General features: G+C 38.7%; 1 protein-coding gene across 1 annotated transcript in view; it reads right to left on the bottom strand.

Moving 5' to 3' along the window:
- The window catches only part of RGS22 (regulator of G protein signaling 22), a 63,734-nt gene that overhangs the window by 11,243 nt on the left and 31,181 nt on the right, over positions 1 to 21,310 (bottom strand). The window contains exons 15-21 of the mRNA XM_087734900.1: positions 15,588 to 15,782; positions 11,179 to 11,271; positions 10,480 to 10,646; positions 7,176 to 7,338; positions 6,401 to 6,559; positions 4,520 to 4,582; positions 2,341 to 2,502 (exon numbers count right to left, since the gene is read on the bottom strand). Of these exons, the coding sequence (XP_087591026.1) occupies positions 2,341 to 2,502; positions 4,520 to 4,582; positions 6,401 to 6,559; positions 7,176 to 7,338; positions 10,480 to 10,646; positions 11,179 to 11,271; positions 15,588 to 15,782 (1,002 nt within the window). The remainder of the gene's footprint in view (positions 1 to 2,340; positions 2,503 to 4,519; positions 4,583 to 6,400; positions 6,560 to 7,175; positions 7,339 to 10,479; positions 10,647 to 11,178; positions 11,272 to 15,587; positions 15,783 to 21,310) is intronic.

Here is a 21,310-nt window from a genome sequence, read left to right as displayed (position 1 = left end):
ACAAACCTGAACTTACAAGGGTGAGATCTCAAAGACACACCGGGGGGTTTCTACTTTTTTTAATGTGATCCTATTGTTCTTGTAAAACCTGTTATTACTGTGTTTTCACACTCTGACAATGCTACCATTGGACTTTGACAGGAAGGAAAAATAATTCAGAGAACTTCCTTCAAACGCTTTGAAACACGAACTTTCCATCTATCCATAAAGATCAAGAAATTTCTATAACACTAGGAGATTATCACATATATCTACTAAAGACACAATGAGCACTCTAGGGAATTTTCAGGAAGAGAGCTCTCTAAATGAAGAATGTGCATTTAGTTTTGTTATAGGAAGCTGGATATTTACTTTGCAAAGAAATTAAAAACAGGGCTTTTAACCAGAAATGTGGTATGTGAAAGAGCTGGCTTGTTTTATTATTAATACTTTTGAGTTTTGTGAAGGAAAAAAAGAATGATAACAGCTACAATGAAGAAAGTAAGGCAATACAAAAACATATTCAATATATCCTAAGAACATATTATAGCTTCCTTCGCTCATCTAGCGTAGAAGGAAAGGCAGAGAGCTGTAGTAAGAGGGAAGACAAACAAGCCATATGATATGAAGAGGGATGAGACATGAGCATAGAGGAACAGATGGAAATGATCCACAGAGTTATATTTCTTCATATTTGTTAAAAAAATTTTTGTGTGTTTTTTGATTGTCCCAAGATGTGCCGCCAGCCCGATGGGTTACGAGGAGCAATGCAGTCATTGACTCCTAAAGGGAGTTCTGTCTAAACTGATGGCATGATAGGGCTCAGACAATACAAGTATGCACTGTGCAAAGTGCTGCCCACGTCTTTGGCAATATTCCTCCAGTTCAGCCTGACCCACAACACTCCTACTACTCCAGCGCTTTGCTTCTATAAAGAGCATCAGCTGCCAACCATGACAAATCGCATGCATGTAGAAATATGGTCAGATTGTACTTTTTCTTGATAAGAAGACAAATAAAATCAACATAAATGTAGGAGGGGGCAGGACATAAAACAATGAAGGCTTTCTTCAGGGAGCAGATCCACAAAGAAAACAGTCTAAACTACACTTCACGTTAATTTGCAGAAAGTTCCCATGTCCTCCACAATGGAGCAATGAAGAGTCACAAATCTGAAAAAACATCAAATATTTTGAGAAGGATTTATGTCGTGGAACTTCAGGTGCCTTTATGTCAATTTTCTAGTCTAACCTAGTCACTCTGTAACCAAGATAGAGACAGCAGCAGCCCCAGAGAGTATTACAGCCGATAATTCCTCACTTGGGGATCAAAGACTCTGTGAGGAGGGCAGATTGCCCCCTGGAAACAGAGGAGCTTCAGCTTCTAAAGCAGACCCCAAATTCAAATGCATAAAATTAAACAGTGAAAATACACCCACGTGCCTGCAGCAGGATCTCCAAGTGCTACTGCAGCATCAACTGTGTTTACCTCCTAATTTCTGAGCATGTTAGCTAACCTCATGCTCCCTGCCTGCCATGTGCACACAGGCTGTGTTCAGGAGCCCAGGAGAGGCTCTGCACTCCGGTAGCACTTTTGTGTCAACAATATCCCAGAGGGAAAAGGAATGAGCAACAAGTGAAAGATCCGCGGTGCCCCTGCATTTGATCCAGGGTGCTATTCGGAGGCTGCAGTGTGACTAAAGGCTCACTCCAGAGTTTTCCCATTGTGTTTCAGCCCACACTTTCACAAAGGGGCATGTATTAGGGAGAGAGAGAGGGGCAATCCCTGCTGGCCTTCCCCATCACGTTTTGCCTTGGCCACATCCTCAGCTGCAGTCAAATGTGACTATACAGAGTGCAAGGGAGCTGGGGTCTGCATTGTACACGAAAGCTTTTTGGTTAGATACTATCTTTACATCTGTAGATTTGAATGAATTTAAAAGTTTTCTCTGATTTTTGAGGGATTACCAAATTCAGCAATAATCCCATTGTTTAATAGTATGTAACTATAAAGACAGAAATAACATTTTAATGCTTGCATATTTTCTACTGCTCAATAGATGTATACCAAAATCTGGGCATTAGCTAGTTAGTAGTGTCCCTTTAGAGACTCAGAAGAATGTTACAGTTTGAAGAAGCATAAAGAAATACAGGTATAATACATTCAAGTAATTCAAAATAACTACCCTTAAGAAGTGAGGATTTCTGTCAAAGAAAAAACAGTTTGAACAGTGAAAGAGGTTTTACTATTAAAAAGAAAATGCCTGGAGATATTCTTGTTAAAATTGTCCTAATATGCAGTAATGGATGCATTTGCTTACAAATTGAATTATATTCCTCTTGCTCCATTTTACCACCGTACCTTATACTTCTGTACCTCTTGCCAAAAGAGCACTCCATTTTCCAGTAGGTCTCCTTTCAGTGACACAAAGCGTTGAAACTGATTTGCTGTCACTGGATTCAACAGCACTTTGCGGAAAGCAATTATTTCACTAGATGAAGAAACCCACTTATTGTCCACATGCTGTCAAAAGAAGAAATAAATGCACCAAATAAACTTTGTTTCAAAAAGCAATAACAAAGCCATTAGTTAGCGTAAGCTGTCTGATTCTTATCTTTGCACTGACCCTAACTTTCAGTAGTTTATGAGTTTATGACATGGATACAATAGAATGTGGCAAGGTTTCATTTCTTTCTTTCCTTCTTTTTTCTTTTTTTTTTTTTTCCAGTTTGGTTTGGGCAACATTTTTTGGAAGATGTGATGTGAGAGGAAATGACTGACAATGATTTAGACCATATGACTACATACTATAAAGTATGGAAACAGCTATTGTTATTGATTATGGCAACAGGCTACTTTTCTAGAGAACAGTTTGAGTTTTGTGCAAACAAACAACAAAGAAAAAGGAACAGACAAACCACATAGCTTAAAGTTGTAAAATGCTTCTGACAGGGATCTCACCAACAAAATGAGCTTTGAAATGTGTTGCCATGATCACCAACAGAAGCCGGAGAGTTTGCTCTCTGTGGAATAAAGCTGCCAGTAGTAAAATAGAATTTAAAGTCATCGAGACATTTTGGAAATCCTCATGCTGCAGAGCACAGAGCGGTAGGCAGCCAGGAAAGGGTGGAGAAAGAAAGATGGCTTAGGCAGGGACAGTTTGTTTGAAACGAAGTTCAGGCTGGCCTGCCTTCCTGAACAAACAGTTCTTGTGCTGTCACTGAGGAGGAAGCCAAACAACCCCCCTTTGTTATCAGATGGATGAATGAAAACTATCTTCTAACAGAGGTATAAAACTCTCAAAGTCCTGGCGGGATGGAGTGCTGTTCAATGGTCAGCATGGGACAGAAGCATTTTTAGTTGCTGCAGACGGTCCTGGAAATCTAACCTGATTCTAAGCAGAAAGTCTTTCTGCAGCTTCTCTTAAAAACAGGGGTTATGCTTCGTGTCTTGCTGCGGAGCCTGCTGGGGATGAGAGCCTACCCTTGCGAGAGGGTGGGTGGTGGTTGTCCACAGGGTCCTTTGGTTAAAATAGTCGGCTCAACTTAGACAGTAAGGTGGCATCTTCTCAGCCCTCCTCCAATTCTCCAAGCGTGTTCTATCCCCTGTGACCAGGATTTAGGCAACTTTTGGGAAAATTATTCCTGGGACATATTCATGAAGGGAAGAACAAAGCGTTGCTCCCACCCCTATACTAATATACAAACACTGCTTATTTTATGGGTCAACAACCTTGAAGCAGAACATGGAAAATAACCATCTTCCTGACAAACAGACAAAGGGAAAACTCAGTTAACGGAATCCACGTGCACTTTGGATCCCTTTTGAGCTAATGGTTTGCATGGATAATTGGTGACTGGGCCTCCAGTTTGATTTCAGCAGACAATAAAAGTTCAACTGAATAAATGTCCACAACTTGTATGTTGGCAATCACAAAGAGTTCACTGCTCTTCAAGAGGAAAAAACTGGCAAACATCTGATGAAATGTATTATTACAAAGCTTTAAGATGTTTAAAATTGATATTATCTCAGTGCTGTAAGATTAAAATACAATTCTAAATGAAACAGATACTGTGAGATATGATTAAACCTGCCCACTCCACTGCATACTTCACATTCCCTTTTGTGTCTGCACGTAATCCACTCGCAATAATAAATAAACTACCAGATGCTGGAATGAACAGCTTGTCCCAATAAGTCCACTGCATGCAAAATACAGATAAATGTGAATTAAAGGTACAATACCAGTTTGAGGAGGGTTAAGAGTGCTGCAAAGCCCAGGACAAAAGATATGTTTTTTTCAAGTATGACCTCTCCAGCCAGGAAGGGAGAGAAATTTACCGTGAACATCCAGCAGGGAGCTAAATTCACCAGTAACGTGAGTAATCAGTCCACTGCAGCCAATACAATCATGCCTGCTTTTGACAGCATTACATTTGGGCCTCACACTGTCAGCAGGGAAATTGTGAAGGATGTGCAAGGTCCAAACAGAAAGGACACTGAAACGGCAGACACAAGAGACACAGTAAAATTCACTTGCCTTCCACATCCTAGTTGTCTTCTCCTGTTTTTGGCATGGAAGATCTTCAGTTACGTCCCTTATCTATGGTTGAACAAAAGATTATAATTGTATTTTTTAACTCTTTTTGTTTCATATTCAGCCCTCTAATGACTGAGACCACAGTGGTAGAATAGTTGATATATCTTCATTTTGATCTTTATATCTGAAACTTGTTGTGGACCCACACTGAATGCCATCCCTTGTTCAGCCATAAATGAGCACGTGCTCATTAAGACTGGGGAATTAGAGAAGACAAGAGGTAATGGCAATCAAAGCGTGCTCTTCCGCTGGTTTACCTTAACCATAATGTTCTGAGTGACCACTTATGTTGTGAACAGATTTTGGGCTATAACTTTTTTTTTTTTATGAAATGTTTTTAGTTCCTTTGGACAGCTGTATCAGAAATACAGGCTTGATCCTGCAGCTTCTTTGTAGCAAAAATACACCTCAAATCAAGGGCAGATTTTCTGAATAAGGACTACATAGCATGCCCACAGTGTTTGGTCACTGTGAAATATGAAGCCAAGTGGAGAATGTCATATGGTTTCATTTCTTCCAAAATACGTTCTTCAAAGGACCTTTTCATCCTCTGAATTTGCAGTAAGAAAGAGAAAAGAGCAGTCAGACATGAATGGAGTTAGGAAAAGACTAAAAGCTCATTAGAAGTATGTATTTCCTGTAAACTGTTTATTAGAGTCAAATACAGCATTTTGCAAACTGCATAGGCTACTCTCCCTGCCAGCACAGTGCAGCAGGTGCAAGAAGAGGCATGAGCTAGCTTCCAGACCTGGAAGCAGCTTAGCCTTATCACATGGTTTTGTGCCACAGCTCATAAAGGAGGCAGAGTTCAGCTAAAAAAGGGCAGAGGGTTAGGAAATTTTGCTTTAACGTAATCATTATTAAAATTACAATTTGCCTTATCAGAACCTACAGTTTCCAGATTGCTAATGCTCTGAATCAATGAAAAGGATCCAGTTCAAATGCCCTTCTGACAACACTTCCGACAACCTTCTTGATGTTAAAAAGAGCATTAAAAGCAAGTTTTATCAATCAATGCAGTCTGCCTATGTGTCTATGGAACTGTCAAGTTTCCTTCTGCTATGACATTCGCATTTCAGAGCTTTTGGGAAGTGCAAAAAACCAAGTCTTTTTGCGTCTGTCACCAGCAGGATGATCTCCCTACACAGATCCCAGTCACAGAGGCACTCTCCTAAAAAGGCAGATGTTAGCTTTGCCCATTCCCCAGTCTTTCTAATGAGCCAGCAGGAGTGAAAGGCATCTCATTCCCAGTTTTCTGGCAACTTTCTGAAGTAACCAATTGGAAACAAGGCTTGTAGCAGTTAACCTCCCCACTCAGCAGAATTTCACAAGTCCTGGATTCATTTCTACAGGCACTGCAGCTCCAGATAGGAGAATATGGACAGCGTGAGAGAGAATACAGCGTGTGAAGACCGCTCATTTGCTTGTGTTCATGTCCTCTTGGGCAAATCCTTTACACAAAGCAGCATTTCTTCTGTGTGCAAGTGTATGGCTAGGGCAGACTGGCTTATGGAGAGTGCAGCACTAGAGCAAAGATTAGTTTACTCCCCTGGCAGCCTGACTGGCAGCAGAGCTAACACCACCTCCTTCAGATTTAGGATCTAACAATAATACTGTCCCCACCAGACTAAGCCTTCAGAGGAACTGCCTTCACAATTATCAAGCTAAATGCTTCAACCTGTACATGCTAGAGCGTCTCTTTCAATGTAAACTGAGTGTGAGCTGTGGGCTGCTTTTCCTCTGAACCATTTTATCCCAATGGTAAATTATGAGCCAAACAAAAAACAATGCCTGGATGTGTTGCTGTTGTTAAAAAATTACCTTTGCTTGTCCCGCCGCCCCGTGGTGCTCATCTGCCAGGAACAATGGCAGCCATTGTTTTTCTAATCTCTTCTGGACGCATTGCTGAACTTCTAGCAGAACCACTGCTGAAAGTCGATCATGAAGTATTTGTCCCCATCCTCCACCTGAATGTATTAGCTAAGCAATCCAAATACAATAACACATGACATAAACTTTTGTGTATACCAAAAGTCCTTTATCTCTCTACATCCTTGATTTAGCAAAGCATGAGCTTAACTGTAAGCAAAGCATTTAATGCATGCTTACCCAAGGCTCACATGTACTTTTCATAAAAGGGAACAGATTACATTTGTCCCTACCTATAATAGAATACAGACTCTGACAAAAAATACCCCAGCTTGACCGAGTGAATTTCCTAAGTATCAAGATATATCGGAGTACCACAGCTCAGACTCGCTGTCTGTGGCTTTACTGACATGCTAAAATAGAAAGCTGGAACAAGTCACTCTGCCTGAAAGCCATTTTTACACTTTTTCTGAGCTGTGTTGTGCATGATCTGGCTGCGGCCTCAGATCAGGGTTTAAGAGAGATGTTCTCTAAGGATGGGGGAGGAAGAGCCCGAACAGGAAAGAGGGGATCCCCACAACCAGAACAGAATCAGATTTCTGGCCAAAAATATAGGTAAGATTTGAGGAGATATCTTGGGGAAAAGCTGGAGTAAAGCCACTTATGGACTTTTATCTCAGTCACCTTCAGTGTGATTGTTCTTTATGAACGGTTTTGTAACTGGTACCTGTTCTTGTTGTTCTCTGGTAGCTGGGCTGTTGGGCCCAAAGAAGTATGTTTTGTTTAAGTACTTGTTTTTAATGTCCTTAGATTTTTCCTCCCTTTTTAATTTGTCCTTGTGGAGCATCTTTCTGAACTGTTCAATATCTAGCCAGCACATGAGATCCATGCTACAAACAAATGTAAACAGAATGTTATTTCAATATTGAGTTAATTTCATCAACATTCTAGGGAGTTATTAGTTTAACCACAAGCCACCAAAGTGTTCAAGTCCTAAATACCAGGTCAGATTGGACTGAAATTTTATGTCATTTTTTCTTTGCTAGTACCATCTGGTGAGACCATGGCACTTGCTGAACAGGCAGATCAAACACTTCTTAGGGACCTCATTTAGGATCCCTTCTGGGGTACCCTGAAAGGAGTAACCTCCTCAATGTGCCGCCACTAAATCCAGCAGGGACTGTGAACCAGAGCCATAGGGCAGAGCTCACAGAGAGAATGAAAAACGAAACAGATGAGAATTTGAAGCAGTACTGAGGCTGTGAGCCACCGAGAGACGAGTCAACACCTCCTGTTCTGCCTCCTCGTCGGATCGCCTGAGAAATGAGCAGGGATGACAGATGGGAACGTCAGCCCCAGAAATCACCCCTTTCCTACCCCTTGTGAAGTGCTAGAGCTTAAGTCAGTCCGCAGTCAAGCAAACAAAAACAATTTATGGTAAATTTTGTTTCTAGGGCTTTTTGTGGGCTGCCTTTTCATAAATTACTGATTCTACTACTTTTTTCATTATTCATAATAAGTGACAAATAATCTCCCTATGCAATTTTTGATCTATAATCATAATCATTTGAATGTATACTATCAATTTAAGTTTGTTTTAATGGAACATACATTGGTTTTGTTCTTTAAACCAGAGGACAGAATAAGTGACATACCTACAGTTTCAGTTTAATTTATATGACTGTTTTCTGATAGTGTCTTGGTAGCTGAAGTTTTGTGAGCATTTTAATGAGGACATTCACTGTATTTGCAGCAGGAAATATGAAACATTAAATGCAGTCAAATCTGTTTCACTTTTCCATTCGGTTAATAGCTGCCTTTTTCAAAGCATTAATCTATGAGTAAGACTTTCAAAAGCATCCAACTGATTTAAGAACAGATGTCCCCCTTTCAAAAGTATTTTGAGACCCTTACAGACCTAAGGTCTATTGAGACTGAAATTCTTCCATTTGCTAGTTCATCACAACATGAATAAGTTCACCCAAATGCAAGTAATCCAAGTTACTGTAGTTTATGGAGTTACTCCTTGGCATCTGTCTATGACAACGAATCAAATATGTCCATCTTATTTAAAAAGCAAAAAATATAATTTTAAAGTGTGTTAGGTTAAGCCATTTACAATGGTGGCTTATCATAGCATACTCTACTTTTTCCTTTCAATGGATCAGGAGAATGTGCATAGTCAGTCTGGCAAGACTAACAAGTGGTAACCCAAATAACACAAATTGTCCTGCAATTGTGTGAATATATCCTATATATTTAACAAAATATTAATTAATGGAACTTCGTTTAGTTTCTTATCAGAATTTGTGCCCAGGTACTCAACAGCCTGTCCTTCCTGAAACTTGGATCACTTACAATTGGGCAATAACTGAACCATAAATTTTGATGAAGAGGCAAACGACACATTTGTTGTTTTTTGCTGAAATTTTCCAGACTGAATTAGTTCTAGGATCCCTTCAGCTTATAGTACCATTAAGCATCTTTACTGTAGCATGCCAGCTGGACTTCAGAGTTACTAGGTCTGGACCCAGCTCTAAAACACTGTTTTGTGAGACTTGTTCAAATGTTTTTCTTCATTATGAATTTTTACAAAAGAAAATGTCTCCGTAAATTAAACATTCCTCTATCTGGCTCTGTCACTTAAGATGGGACTTCTTGTCTGTGATTAACGGAGTGGCAGGAAGTCCCAGAGGCAATTCAGCATACCTGTCCAGGACCCCACCCTTACCAGTGACCTATTCTCTGGCGATTCCTACCATTTCCCCAGTTAGAGAGGAACTCTCGACCAGTCGTCTCCAAAGTGGGGTGTGCGCATCCCAGGGGGTGTGCAGGATGATTCATTGGGGGGCAGGAAGAAAATATTAGAACTTCAGTAGCACATGTATACAATTTATAAAAAAATAAATATGCATATATTGAGGGTGCATGCTCAAACATTTTTTACTGATGGGGAGCACGATCAAAAACATTTGGAGACCACTGGTCTAGACAACTAACTCAGAAGTCACTTGACCATAGGCACCCACAGCATAAGAATCTCCATCTGAACTCATTACCTACAGTCTTTTTGTAGTCAGTGAGCAGAAATAGCCATCTTTAGTAATGATCCATGCAAACTGGTGTTAGATGTTACCTTCAGAATTAAGAGTTGTGTCCAGCAGTGTGTATTTCTCTCTCTGACTACAAAGGGAACCTATGATGATAAGCAGAAGTGATGACATTGAGTCTTGGCCAGAGAAATCCTGTGCTAGATGTCCATCTCTGGACACTTTTGAAAAAGCTGACCAATATCCAATCTAAAATGATAACAGTGCTTGACTAGAAGCAAAAGGCAATAAGCAAAGCATCAGCTCATGGGAACCCAGGTTAAAGGAAGGAAGTGACAATTTAAGGACTTGCTAGCAGTTACTTAAAAAGTATATTTGCCTTTGCTAAAACAGGATAGACATCAGTGTGGAGCTTGGGGAAAAAAAAATAAAGGTAGCAAACTCACATTTACTTCTGCTAGAACTTCTGGTTAGATCTTCATTTTTAAACAAATGGGCTCACTTTTTCAAAAACCCTGCATAAACTGTATTTGCTACAAGCTGGTACTTAATTCTGTTCAGATCATTGCAAACACAAAACTGCGGTTGCTCTCACACTGTGAGAATAACATAGCTGTCTTCTATTTGTAGATTTTTATAACATCCATCTTTAATTTCTAAAATGTACTAAATTGAATCTGTACTAAAAAAGAGAAATTTTTACTCATTATAGGCTAATTGCTCTACTCAGGGGTTTGCCACTAATCAAAGCAGAAACTGAAAGCAGAACTGTAACACAAACATGATATGGCAGGAGAATTCTTACCCCAAAAATGTTAAGACAATTCAGTTGTCTGAACAATGTGCATGTGTATTTCATAAATATACAAACACACTTTTAAAAAATACTAAAATCTGTGAACATTTAGATAGCCAAGATCCCCAGCAAAGATTTCTTCTGAACTTAGAAATGGGTAAAATAATAATAACAAAGAAACGTACCCAGCAGAATGCTCATTAAGAAAAGCCCAGAACTGTTTTAACTTCTCTTTGTCATGGATCAGGTCAGATAGAGTAGGACCTGCCAATTCTTTGGGAACTTGACGCAAGTGCTGATTTTCTTTGAGAGCATCAGGGCAGGATGGCAGACCAGTGTCAGCAAGAGTACTCTGAGGGAAGAAATTATTTCACTTGCATAACTGCTTTTTTCATCTCTATATTTTGCTCAGTCTAATAATCCTTGCCTTAGATAGCTTCTGTCCCTGTAGAACAGCTTTTTGATTGCTGAGAAAATAAATTGAGTTAAGGCTCCAGCTCTTAATCAGCTTTAGTTTTATGTTTGCTTTAAACATACCAGTGTGTGCAGATTCCATAATCAAATAAATGAATATATACCTGTAATTTACTTGAAATCGAGGTATTTACTCAAGATTAAGGGACCAAAATACATTCCACAGACTTTAGTGGAAACTGTCTCATTGACTCCAATCATACTGTGGTCTGATCTTGATGTAACTGACAGAAGACCTGTATTTGTAATTAAGACAACGGCTGTCAATCATTCCCCAAAACGAATGGTAGAAATCAGACTATTTGCGTCTCCAAAATGGCGTGTAGTCAGTCTTTCATTGCTGATACTCAAAGTGTTAACCCTCTCTGATAGAAAAAGAGTTTGTTTTTGTTAGTAGGTACTTGTCTTACCTCATCCTTCTTGGAACCACTCTCTTGATGCAAAGCCTGGAGCTTTCTAAAGTACACGGAGTCCAGCTGTCGAGTTTCTTCCACCAACTCCACCTAATAAAAATAATATCTTATGTCATCCCTACAGTACACATTATAGAAAGATGGAGAACTGGACAGGCACCTTGCCAGTGACAGTGGATAGAAAAGAATATGTTTGCCAGTAATGAGATTGATATTTAGAAGACACTAGAAGTCACATCCTTGTGACAAATAATCAATTAAAAGCTCTGGTAGAACAAAATATTCAGATCTCTGCAGGATCACATGTAGATTTCTAAAGAACACCACTAAATAACCTAAGTATATCTTTAAGAAAATAACTTTGTATTAAAATAATTGCTAAATTATATTGTGTATGTAATATGTTGTGTATATTTTGTATATATTATATTGTGTCAGACTTACCTGATTGCCTATACCAGCAAATTGTATGTCAAAGTGCCACTGAGAAGCAGAAAAACAGGTCTTAAAACTATGACTCTCAGTGGGAAATGTCAAAAAGATAGAGAGTGCCACAGATTTCCAGAAATGGAAATGAAGACAAGAAAGATGCTATAGCTATAATATCTAAACAATGAAGATTGTTTAGATCTTAAAGCTTTCAGACTTTCAGTCTTGTCCCCTTCCTTAGTTTTATACCAGGTGATGCCTTAAAATACTAAATTGTGCATGATTAGAACTCATGAAGTATTGACATTTTTTAACTTAATTAGAAGCCTTATATATATAACTAGAGCAGATCTCCATGTTATGTGCAAGCAATCAGTAACTGCATAAGGAATAGTTTCGTGACCCTCTCGGCTGACTAAACTATTCAAACGCAGGTTTTAGGATATTTAGCAAAATTGAGCCAATGCGTTATACTGATTAACACACCCATTACAAAGATTAGAAAGCTGTGGTCATCTTGTACAAGAATTTATGTGCAAGAGAGAGAAAAGAGTTTTTAGATTAATATTGATTGCGCTTTTGTCTAAATGTGAATACCACACTAATCACCGTCTTATCTGAATGCCTTCAGGCTCAGTGTAACTCTATTCCACTGTTATAAAGTGCTTTTGGGTGTTCTTTCCTTTAAAAGAAAATGTAGTTTAAAAGTAAATAGGAAAATAATTCAGAACATTTTTATAAAGTTTAAACAGAAAGCAGATAGAGGCAGGATGAGAGTCAACAATAAAAAGGAACTCTCCTGTTTTCATGTTTCATTTAAAGATAAAAATGTAGATACATACTGACCATGTCCCAAATAAACAATTTTGGACTCACCTAATTCTTGATAAAATATCTTGTTTCATTATGGGCCAAATATATCCTGCTTTGTGGTAGAACAAAGGGGAAGAGTAGAGCCAGGGACTGAACAAAATACAAAGCAGACCTTGTCTTTGTGCTGGGAAGGAGTGTGCCTAAGCATCAGCCTGCGCCTAGTACAAAGAGACTCTAGTGCCTCCTAGAACAGGTCATTTTATGTCTGTGTATTATAACTCTTCACAAATGCATGTATTGTGCACTCAAAAGGATTTAGTTCTGGTTTTTCGTGCTCTGATTAAGATGTTTGTGGTGTTAGGGCACTGAGACGTCTGCACGTAACTACACTTGCAAAGCAAAGCATCATCTAAACTGAAAGGGCAATAGATTATCCCTCGGTTAATTCAAGGAGGTATAAACTGACACACGCATTAACTTAACTTAAAGCAAAAGTTTATATTTTCAGTTCTTACTTTGAAGGAATTCTTCCGTTGCTAGAGGCAGTGAAAACGCTGTATTCACAGAGTGCTCAAAAGCAGCGTCCTTTTTATACAAAAAATGATGTATAATAATACTCAGCTGAGTTGATGACTTGACTCAGTGAGGACTGGCACTAGACACTAGACAACTAGTATTGATAATACACATGGAAAATACACATTTACAAAAGACTGTAAAACTAGTCTGATAGAAAGTAAATAAAATTTCATATTAATGAAAACATTGATCAATTACATGGTGTTCTCCAGGTCATAAACAACTATAGCTGAAATAGCGTAGAAAAAATAATTTATCCAAAAGCTTAGAAAAGATGCTGAAAAGCAAAGAAAATTTTGTGGATGTGTTTGGATGAGTATATTTCATTTTAGTAAGCTTTTTTCAGTGTCCAAACTTTCAAAGTTTCTTAAGGACATTAAGTTATCACAGGATGAGAGGGAAGGTCCCCTTGTGAATTAATTCGAAGGTAGAAAGTACAAAATAAAGAAATAAATAACTTTCGTTCTGGGGTGGGGTTCCTATTGGAGTCTCACAGGGTTCTGTGCTGAGCTTGTTTTTTTTAAACATTCAGGAAAAAAAGGAGGTGAGTGAGGAGACAACAAAGTTTGCAAAATGATTCCACAGACCAAAAAATGAAATTAACTGTGAAGAAGTGCAGAATTTCAGGACGCTTTAGCATCTGCATGACAAAAGGGCAGCTGAATTCAACAACGATAAACATTAAGTCATTCCAGTGAGCTCCAACTTAGGGCTTTCCATTAGCTGTTATTACTTAGTAAAAAGATCTTGGAATCATTGCAGATGGCTATTAGCTTACATTTTGCACATCCACTCAAAGTTCACCAGGAGTCAAAAGGCAATTAGAATCATAGGAACAATTAGGAAAGGAACAAAGAGCAAAACAGAAAACATGATTCTGCCACTGGATAGTCCTTAGTGCATCCAGATCTTGAGTACTGCTTGCATGTCATCAAAAGAATATAAAATAACAGATATAGATGGGGTGATAAGTGCGACAAAGGTATGGAACACCTTCTGTAAGAGGAGATGTCGGACAGTCTAGGATTCTTGAGTTTCAAAGAGATGTAATTGAAGCGGGATGCAACAGAAACATGTAAAAGCATAACAGCACTGAGAATATGACAAGATAACAATTGTTCACTGTTCCTCATGACATACAAAAGTAGGGCACCAGGTGAAATTATCAGGGAGGGGTTTGCAAACAAACCAAGATAAGCATTTTTTTCTCCTATTGCATGATTAAACCCTGGAACCCACTGCTACAGTGAGGCTGAAGATATAAAATGACACATTTACATAAACCCATGGGGGGGGGGGGGGGGGAATCATCAAAGACTATTAAGCACAAAAATGTGGATAAGACTTCTGCTTCATGAATCTCCTCAGTTGCAAAGTGCTGAAGCTGGCAATACTGCTGTATGGTTTTTTTCCTGTTCTTATACTGTATTCTTAAATGTTTAATACTGGTCACCACCTAATCGGCTTAGAAGACCATTCTCAACTCTAATTTTAGGTATCTGTTCTCCTAGTTGTTCATACATGTGTGCACCATATAGTAATAAAAATACACTCTACTACAAAATTTCCGCAAAAGGATTTCAGAATGTTTTGCAGGGGGGAATGGATGCATGTTCTCATTACAGGCTGACAGAAGTACCAGCAGCAAGTAATGATACATCCTATAAAAATGGAGATGCTTCATCTAAGGTTACAGTGGAGAAAACAGGAATGAGAACTAACTTCCTGCCCTCCAACTACTGATTCTCCACTGTAAGTTTCTCCTTCCATATCCAAGAGAGAGATGTTAAAGACTTGGAATTAGAAGCTTGACCTACAGCTGGTAACTTGTAGGTAAGTTTACAAAGAGCAGAGAGCCACAGCATCCACCACTGCCTCCACCATTTCTTGTTCTTATTTGTCAAAAGCAGAGTCAGGATTGCAGCCATCTCCTCTGACCTGCATGAACCTGCTCAATTCGAGCCTTCAGAGGCTTTCTGGGATTAGAACTGAGTACACCACTGAGCTGCCTACTTCAGGAAGCCTGCAGGGCACAGTTAGCTCTTACACAGCAGGGCAGCTGTCTAAAAAGTGTTTGGATCATCGTATCACATTTCCTCTTATGCTAAGCAGTAGCTGCACTTTAATTCTAAACACCAAGAAATACTTGATACAATTAATATGGACCTAGCATGACTGTACTGACACTCTAGAAACACAGCTTATTTTGTGCTTACCATTAAAAACATAGGAGGCTTGTGGGCAATCCATCATAAGAAAATTACTTTTGATCAATGGCAAGGTTGCCGAAACATGACACTTCCTGAGTGCAAAGAGAAATTTTGCCATAGCAAGATGCATTCCTCCCTAACTCACAGACCAAAGGGTCTGTGAAGCCTGTGCCTTCCTTTCAGGTGGGAAGTCTGCTCTCCACAGGAAGTTCAGGCTGCTCCCCGCATCAGCGTAGAAAGGAGTGGGTGAGCAAAACATCCCGTAATACTTGTCCCTTCCTGACCATAAATGTAACAGGGTTGCATATGAAGGCTCTTGCGATTTTCTTCCCCGACATCGTAAGAATTTTTCATGGTGTCATCCAGATCAGTTACCTTTCCATAAGTGTATTTATCTGCTTCCACCATCTTCATCCATGGTTCTAGCAGAACAGTGAGGATATATTCTTCTGCTGGGTCAAAAAGATCCTCAAAGGCCGGGTCAATTTTCTGATAAATCATGTTCTTCTTACTCTGATGAAGTCCAATGTCCATGCTGGCAGATGGGGCAATGTAAGTTGCATAAAGGAACTACAATAAAACAGAAGAAAACTGTTTCTTAGTCATCATTCATTCCAATGGTCACAGTCCATTGAAGGAGAAAATTACTGCATATTTGTCCCCCAGTGCCCTGCTGTGTATTCTGAACATATATCTAATTACATCTGCCTTGTTTCTACCAATATTACTATTTTGTCCAAAATTCAGTTGTTGCCATAACTGACCTCCCTGCCATTTTTACTCCTACTTGTTAAAATGCTTAGATCACAAAATAATGCTTAACGTAATTTTTGCTTGGAGATATTTGGCTAATTCTTAGTTAGATTCAGATAACCAGAAACATTACAGCAACTGCACTCTTCATGAGGTCACATTGTTGTTTTGCAGAATATGTGCTGGGCCAACTTGTGAAGGAGTCTTGCTTCTTCTGAATAGAAGGGAATTTGTAAATTTAAGGTTAAAATTAGTGAAAAATTACAAGATTTCATTCTGTGTGGAGATTCTCTTGCACAGTTCTTTGACATTGGTGAGGCTCCATCATAGTACAGGATCCGTAAGAGCAGATACCACTGCACAACTGAGGTCTATATCCTTACCAAAACAAGGATTACAATATGCTTTTTTATGAAGCACAAAGTTTGCCATTCAACATGTACCAACAGAAGAAAGCTGAACCTATAGAATGTTTCCTTCTCACTAGCAGCTCATTCTTGAAGCATAGAGTAATTTTTTTTTATTTATTTCAAATGATTTTTTTTTCTAAATAGTCCTGTAAGTCAAATTCTTCGTTTTCTAAATGTTTCATAAATTGCTATGAAAAAAAACATTGAAGACTCAGAGAAAAACACTTTCTTCCAGGAATATCTTAGAGGAAGATATTCCAGAATAACTTTCTAATACATCGTGATTCTGACTGCAGCTAGGAACTCAAGTGAAAAAAGATGCTGCCGTAATAAATTTCATGTACTTATAAATGTTTTCTCTTCTTCATAGTGTCAAAATCTAACTAATTTTCAAACATATGGTCAGGGGATCAGATTAGTAACATAAATCAGAATTTCTCTCTAGGATGGCACTGAGGAGCCCATCTTCACTATTTATTATCACACATTTTTGACAATGAAGAATGCAGGTTTCTGATAATTCTCATTTTCCTTATGTTACTAAAATCCAGCTGTAACTAGCAGATGTACAAAGCAGTAGAAAAGAAGAAAATAACACATTAACTCTGTGTTCAAGCAGTAATAAAACACTGTTGTGTTTAGATTTCAAGCACAGTGGGAGAATGTTTGAATACATTAAATAATTATGTTTTTGTTTGTTTTAAATGAAATTCTGATTTATTAGACTCTTTCTTTCAAACAGCAACAGTACCAGACTACATCCCCATTATTTTGGACCTTAACAATTTGAAACAGACCCTTTAGACTCTCCTGATACCAGGTCACTGAGGAATACAGGGCTATGATAGCTGACATCCATCCCCCAGTTAGAACTTGTTATGATTACTATATTTACTGTCTATGCAGAATTCCACCCCCTTTCTACATAGATCTAATTACTGAAAACAAAGATGGTTTGTGGCTACTGTGGCCCACGTTATCAGTACAATAAAGACCCCCAGGTGTAAAGGTAAGGTCAAAGAATGAGGGCGTCCACAGGAAGAGTCCTAGCTGAAGAACAAGACCACATTTATCCTAAATTATGCCCTTCTCAGAAAATCTCCAAAGAAATGTAAATTTAACAGAGACATCATTAACTAGATTTCATAGTGATTTCAAAAGTTGGAAGTTATTTTGAAGAACCCTAACACTAGTAAAGTTTCAGTTACATCATATTCTAGTCTGATCCAAAATATTCGACATATAAAATAGCCAAATTAGAAGGGACCAGTCCAATGATATAAAGATGTGGTATCTTTAAAAATAGACGTTTTAAAGAGGGGTTAACCATTTTATTCGTCATTAGGGTTACATTGCTCCACATGTTATGACTCGTAAAACCACGCACAAGGGATCTGTAAATTGGTGAAAAGGGTCCAAAATAGGTCCTCAATATTTTAACACACATTTAACCTGGTTCCTTAAATGGCTGGTCATTTTTAGCGTAGTTTTAAGAATAAAATCAAAACAAACACTCCACAACTTGCTTGGGCAGAACTATTCCTTCCCTCATGATTTTGTATGAAATGGGTTAACTTGAGTATATTTGTTAGTCTTCTTTAGAGCTGACAAAAAATATCAGCATACAGAGTCAGAAATTGCCCAGACTAAGGAAGCTTTGGCCAAAAACTATTGACAATCTGCTCACATAAACACTGTCATAATATATTGCCATATTAGGCACTGCCTTTGCAGGCTGCTCTACCTGCAGACCTGCACCCAGTCCTGTATAATTTCACATGCAAAACTGGAGCACAGTAAAGAGAGATATTTTTTTCTGGAAACAATAGTTAGGGCTGGTAATAGATGTGAAGCAGAAATTCAGAGGTGGTTAAGCTAGCTATAGGAGTGCATTTTTCTAAACTCAAAGGACCAGACCCTCAGTGCTGTAATCAGGATGACCTCTTCACTTTTGAAGGATGCAGATTTACAGTGTCTGAGGATTTGGCATGGTGCCATCTTTTTGCTTAAATTCTTGTAAGAATCCATTGCTATGGGATTTGACCCACCAAGTAAAAAGACTGCATCACAAAGTGGCAAAGTGAATGCATGCACTTTCAGATACAGGAGAAATGAGAAGCCTTCATCCCTGTGTCCCTTGCTGAGGGTTCAGGTGCATCTGTAGATCTGCACTGATTTCAATGCAAGGACTGCAAGGAAACCAACTGCAAAGAGTTCTAGACATGCCAAAAAAGAGGAAAAGTGTCTGTGTTCACAGCCTTCGACACTGGCCGATGAAGTTAGCAAGATATAGGGGGAAAATACATTGTATCCTTTAAAAAAGAATATTCATAGCCTTTTTTGACTCCCATGTCATGGAAATCTTGTGGTTTTCTGCATCTCAGTGGAATAGTGAAACTGTTGTACCACCCAATCTCCTAAAGGATCAACAGGAAAAAATTACATTAAATTAACTTAAAGGTTATCAAATTCATACAAAAATCTGAAGCATGTGACATCAAGTGCACATCGTACTTCATTTATTTAATGTTTTGTTCCTTTTGTAAAACACAAAGAGTTTTCCTACCTGCCAGCTATACCTCATCCTATAAATGTATTAGAATATGTGATGGATTGAACCCAAAACACTATCTGGAAATTTGGTCAGAATTTGCATCTTGAAATTACTTATAATGGCACACATCTGAATATATGAAATGCTTAGGAAATTCAGATTAAGACTTTGGCCTCATTTATGACTTTCCAAATCAGGGATTGTTCAGGCCTTGGGTTTTGGTATGAATTCATCGTCAGATGAGAAAGCTTTGGTAAGCAATCTCAGAATGACTAGAGTGAAGCAAGAAACACAAAGAAGGTTTAAGTCCAAGTGCTTTGTATTGCTGCCCAAAGGCATGGATATTGCTCTGATCTAAACAAGGGGCTTGTGCAGCTGCTTGACAGAATCATATGATGGAAGAATACAATGCACTGGCTAATCTTAAACGGAAAGGCTAAACTGCCTTAACCCCTGTCATCACTTTCCACTAACATAATCTTGTGTCTGACCCTAAAAGTTCACAGTAATGATAACTCCCTTTATCTAAATTCATTCTAGTGTAAAAATATTGTACTTCCCATAACTATTACATTTTCTAACTCTAAATAACTATTTTTTTATTGAAAACTACAATATGTGTTTCTTTCTTACCTTTCTTTCCCAATTTATTTTACACTTCTGTGCCTATGTTTATAGTGAATAACCATATATGTTCCTGGATGATTACTGGTACTCATCATTTTTCTTATCCATCAAATTTCACTCTCACTGTAGTTTCTTTCCCTGGATGAATGAATATACACCTTGGAATGCATTTTCTTACTCTATCATAAAGCTGAGATAACAATGCCTAACAAAGGAAACAATGAGTAGCAGATACACAGCAATCCAGGTTTGCTCTTGTTTCAGCAGAAGCATGCAGAACCTTGTTTCAGCAGAAGCAGGCAGAACACATACAGAACACTCTGGATGTCTCTTTCTGTAATAAATAGTAAAATACATATGACGATGTGTTGTGTGAATCTGATCCACATTCTCTTAGGAGTACTTGGAATGACTATCTTACTGTGCCAAAGGTGAGCGCAGAATTTGGGAAGGCATCTCTTCCATAAGCAGACCCTGTAGATTGGATGCAGCTTGCCTCTTTACCGTGTTCCAATGAAAACAAGAATAATTTTTGTGCAGCCTTAAAAGGCAAGCTTGAGAATGATACCAAATGTTGCAGCACATGTGTTGATTTGTTATGTTACATTTCAGCTGTTAGTTATGCTAATGGAACAGCTTCACATATTTCGTTTTGATGTATTTACTTTAATGGCTATGTCTATGTAGCTCTCTGCAATTGCCTGGTAACGCTGATTGTACAATGTTCTGCTGTCACCACCAGGCCAGCACTGGAAATAAGATAAGTAAAAAAGACCGGGGCCTTAATTTTCAGCCATGCAACCACTGCAGAAAGAGTGTAAGCTGGTGTGAAATGAAACCAAATTGAAAATCAGCATGGACCATAACCTAAGATTTGGCCTGTAACAAAACATATAGGAAAATGAAGACACAGTCTAGATACGGTTAACTTGCACGCCTGTTGTGAGCGGGGTCCCTAGCCACACACAGGCCTGGGCAGATACGGGAGACAGACAGTCTTAGGGGTACAGCCAGTTGCCCTCAGCCTCAGGCCATAAGTAGAGCTGGAGAGGAAAAAACTAAATAGGGTAGCAGTTCAAGTTAGCCAGTGTGTGACAGGAGAGATGAAGAAATCTGTGCCTCAGCCTCTGCTTGGAGTTCTGTACAAATAACACTGATGCAGGTGAGAATTCTGGACAAATATGCAAAATTCTGTCATTTGCCCCAGTAAAACCTCCAAGTAGGAGAAAAAGACAAATTCAAGGAAGTCCAGATGCTCAGTAACATAAGCCATACAAAGAGGTTATTCTCTGCTGCTCTCTACAGATATTTGTTCCAACAACATGTGAAGTATCTTTGCTCTATTACAGCATATATTGAAATATGCAGATAGGATATACTCCTACACGAGGTTTACAGAGGAAAAACAGACTGAAGTTTCACGAAGCGATTTTAAAAGTTGCTTGGAGTCCTTCTAATGATATCACACTGCTGCAGCCTCATTCCCTGGCAGTATCAGACTATTCTGCAGTTGGTGACAGCTATCCGCACCCACGTGGTGAACCAGTTCATGTTTGCTTTATTCCCTGACTTAAAGTGCATGCTTAATTAAGAATACTCATTTATAGGAAATATCAGTTCCACTTGATAGTAAATGAGGGTCTAAACATCAAATGGGGGGAATGATGACTGAGGAAAGAACATGATGCCCTGACAATCAGAAAAGGAAAAACAGGACTGACAACTGAAAGATCTATTTTCATGACTAAAGTCAT

The sequence above is a fragment of the Nipponia nippon genome, unplaced genomic scaffold (genome assembly GCF_047370975.1).
Source record: "Nipponia nippon isolate SJK-2023a ecotype South Korea unplaced genomic scaffold, ASM4737097v1 scaffold_1, whole genome shotgun sequence".
Classification (NCBI taxonomy): domain Eukaryota; kingdom Metazoa; phylum Chordata; class Aves; order Pelecaniformes; family Threskiornithidae; genus Nipponia; species Nipponia nippon.
Note: the sequence above shows the minus strand (reverse complement) of the source record. Positions and strands in the feature narration are given on the sequence as shown.